Genomic DNA, 3,550 nt, shown 5'->3' on the forward strand with positions numbered 1-3,550 from the left:
CCTGATGAAAGCTACACAAACCTACAAAACTGCAGTACCCAAGACCAGAAGTTAACCTAAGTGTATTAAATTGTTTTGTTTTTTATAAATACACAAATGACATGAAAACAAACAGCTTTAGCTATAAATGGGTATATATATAATTAAACTGTTTAGTAATATCTAATAAAACAGAGTTTTATTTCATTTGAAAAATGAAAACTCATACATAAACTTACCTGTTGAACAAACAAGATTGGAAATGACCAACACCTGTGTAATCAAGGTTGTAGTAGGCTACATGACCACAGATCCACGAATCACCATTAAGATGGAAATACCTCATAAACTGAAACAAGGCTCTTTGAGCATCAACCTAATCATGTCTGTTTGCCATTCTAACAATACATGTCAATAGTTCACAATATCTGTATAACTCACACAACTTGCAAACTTATTAGGGCTACTATGTGAAAGACCAGCTAGCCTCACACACATTTTACATTTAAAAAAAGTTATCACAGAATACAAATAACAAAGTTGAAAATATATGTATTAATACGTATTGATGTGCTTTAAGCAAAATCATTAAATTCCAACCTTTCTACAGAAAATAGTCCCAGACAGACACAATACACAGCAAGTTTACTGAGAAAAAAAAGGAATTGTTCTCATGCAGTCTTTCATTTATTTTTAACACAATATAAATTTTCAGACACAAGTAAATCTCTTAACATGATAAATGTTTGTTTACCGTTTTTATTTTTTAAAAAGGACCTGTTTGCACCACAGAGCAAGTTTGCCTAATAAAAGAGTAACTCGCTGAACATACACCACACATGAAAAAATATATAAATAAATAAAATAAATATTTCAGCCTATCCACTCTGCACTTCAGAATATGAGGGATTTAAAATGCACACACAAATTCATTTATCTCCCACAGTACACTAAAAATCATGGTATGGCAAGTTCAGATAATATCATTCAAACAAACAATACCATTTCTTGTTGACAATATAAATTTTGGCAAGAAAGAAACAAACTATTATTTATTATTAAGCGAAAATGTTGGCCTCAGCCATTACAGTACTACATTGCAACGGCCTCGCAACATTTCTTTAGTCGCTAAAACAATCTTGCTCCGTAAACGTAGGCTATGCAGTCACATCTCATTCATAAAATACACACGACGCAATCGGTCACAAGACACACAACCTGCAATGCCATTTGGAGAGTCGGAGATCGCTTTTCCATACGTTCTTCACACAAATAAATCATTTTACCTCAGAACACTTGGTATTTTCTACTATTAAATAAATAGTGCTTGTTGTTATATCTGCCTGTTATATCTTGTGTTTTATACAAATGGCTAGGTTTACAGGTGGGGTGGGGTTGGGTTACATGCTCAAACATTTCTAAATTATGTAAATAAAAAAAAATGAATGTAAATAAAACAATGGCTGATTAAGCAGAAATCACAAAACATATTGCAGTGAAATACATTAGATTGAAAGTCGTGCTGAGTGACACACATAAAAAAGGGAAATTTGTTTCCATTAACACGAATCAATAGTTTAAATTTAGTGACAATGTCACAAACTGCCATGAGAGTGGGTTTCACATTATGTGCAGTGAGAAGCACTTCGCATAAATACATAAAAGAAACGAGGTTATTTTTATGCTTTCATTTTATTAAACAGTTTGTTTAAATTGGAGGTATTAAACTCAATTCCCGGAGGGCCAAAACTCTGCAGAGTTTAGCTCCAACTCACACCTGTTTGGAAGTTTCTAGTAATCCTGAAGACCTTGATTAGCTGAATCAGGTGTGTTTGATTAGGGCTGGACCTAAACTGTACAGAGCTGTGGTCCTCCAGGAATTGAGTGTGAAACCAGTGATTAAAATGTTAAGCAACAACACACTAATGTAGATTTAACAATTACAACGTTTACAAATTCACGTACAGAAAACCCTTTATCAAAATACACTAACACCAAGGAAACCAATTATTATTGTATTCTTAATTAGTTCCACACTTCATAATAGGTTCAACACAACAATCGGTTAATTGTCAATTGGCTGATAATTAGTAATTGCCTACTTGTTATCTAAATTATCAATTGTAATTGTCTGTTTTGCAAAGCATACTTTGCTCAAGGATATAATCAAGTAAAAGCTACTAGAACACGTGCTGCAAAATTTCCAAAATGAGTAAGAAACAAACAAAAGCAGACACTCAGGCTCCACAGTCCTTATGTGGTTATATACATGCAGTGACTCCTGTCACAATGTCCAGACGAAATTTCAAATACTTCAATGCAACCTTCCAAACACAAAGAGATGTGTTTCACCACACAGTCATTTTTGCAGCAGAACAACATATCATGTGGTCCACCACAGCAAAAAATGGCACGGCAGTCAAGCTGACAAACACAACAAACAAACCAGGTGTGTACAGTTCAAGCTTATCAATCTGTTTATCTATTTATCTATAATCTCTATTAATAACATACTCTTGTTTTTTTCCAGACCCCAACAGCAAAAGCTTTTCCATTCACCGTGATAGAAACACCGTAATGGAAGTTATAGATGTGAACTTTCCGCATAATCCTCCAATCGAAACACAGCTGATGTATGTTGAAGACATCAAATTGTTGGGTCCAAAGCAACATGTAAGTTTTCACGTAATTTAAGCTCTTTTTTTTGTGTGTTTTTTTATTTTGTTTATTTTTTTTATAAACCTGATTACGCAGACAAGGTTTAAGCCTAGGCCCAGACTAAAATGCATATTTGAGTGGTCTTTACTGAGAGCAATTTGCACTCCAAAACATGTCAGTGCCAATTTCTCTCGAGATGTAGTAGTAGTAATAATAATAATAATAATAATAATAATAATAATAATAATAATAATAATAATAATAATAATAATAATAATAATAATAATTTATTGTTATAGGGACATTTGAAAAGCTACTTAAATATCCTCAGATAACTTGGATTTACTCATGGCTTAATCTAAGCCATGTCTATGAAACGGGCCTTACTGTTTACTTTTGTGCTATACTTCCGTAAGTGCCCTGTTTCAGTTCTCAATCCACTGTTGTCGGTAGTTTTTCTTACCCATGTGCCTTCCTGGTTTCAGTATTTTGTTTTTGTTTGGCTTAAATATACTGACTGCCGCTGATGGATCATTTACTTGCTTTTTATGTAAACAACCCTGAAACCAACTATACATCTTTTGCATTTCAGGTGACCAAACTTCAGCCAACTGTGGTGAAGGTAAACCCACCAACAGTCAATGCCTGGGACACAGCATGTGAAATAAAAGAATGCTTCCTAAGAGACAAAATGGGTCAGATTATGCTTACCTTATGGGACAAACTAGTGACTCAGGTAGAACTGAACAACACGTATGAGTTTGAAAATATGCAAACTAGAGCCTTCAGGGGTATCCCAACATTAACGTCTTCAAGGAGCACTATCATCAAACCAATTCAGCGTGACCAATCAGCAGGCAACTGTGGTGAAGGTAAACCCACCAACAGTCAATGCCTGGGACACAGCATGTGA

The 3,550-nt window shown here is 34.4% G+C and overlaps 1 protein-coding gene across 1 annotated transcript; it reads left to right on the forward strand.

The window, feature by feature from the left end:
• Window positions 1–2,151: 2,151 nt before the first annotated feature.
• Window positions 2,152–3,550, forward strand: LOC107690096 (uncharacterized). The gene is made up of 3 exons (XM_016488333.1): window positions 2,152–2,428; window positions 2,510–2,652; window positions 3,230–3,550. Exons 1-3 carry the CDS (start codon window positions 2,188–2,190, stop codon window positions 3,548–3,550), a joined length of 705 nt encoding a protein of 234 aa, XP_016343819.1. The 5' UTR covers window positions 2,152–2,187.

This window comes from Sinocyclocheilus anshuiensis, unplaced genomic scaffold (assembly GCF_001515605.1).
Source record: "Sinocyclocheilus anshuiensis isolate Anshui unplaced genomic scaffold, SAMN03320099.WGS_v1.1 scaffold2251, whole genome shotgun sequence".
Lineage (NCBI taxonomy): Eukaryota > Metazoa > Chordata > Actinopteri > Cypriniformes > Cyprinidae > Sinocyclocheilus > Sinocyclocheilus anshuiensis.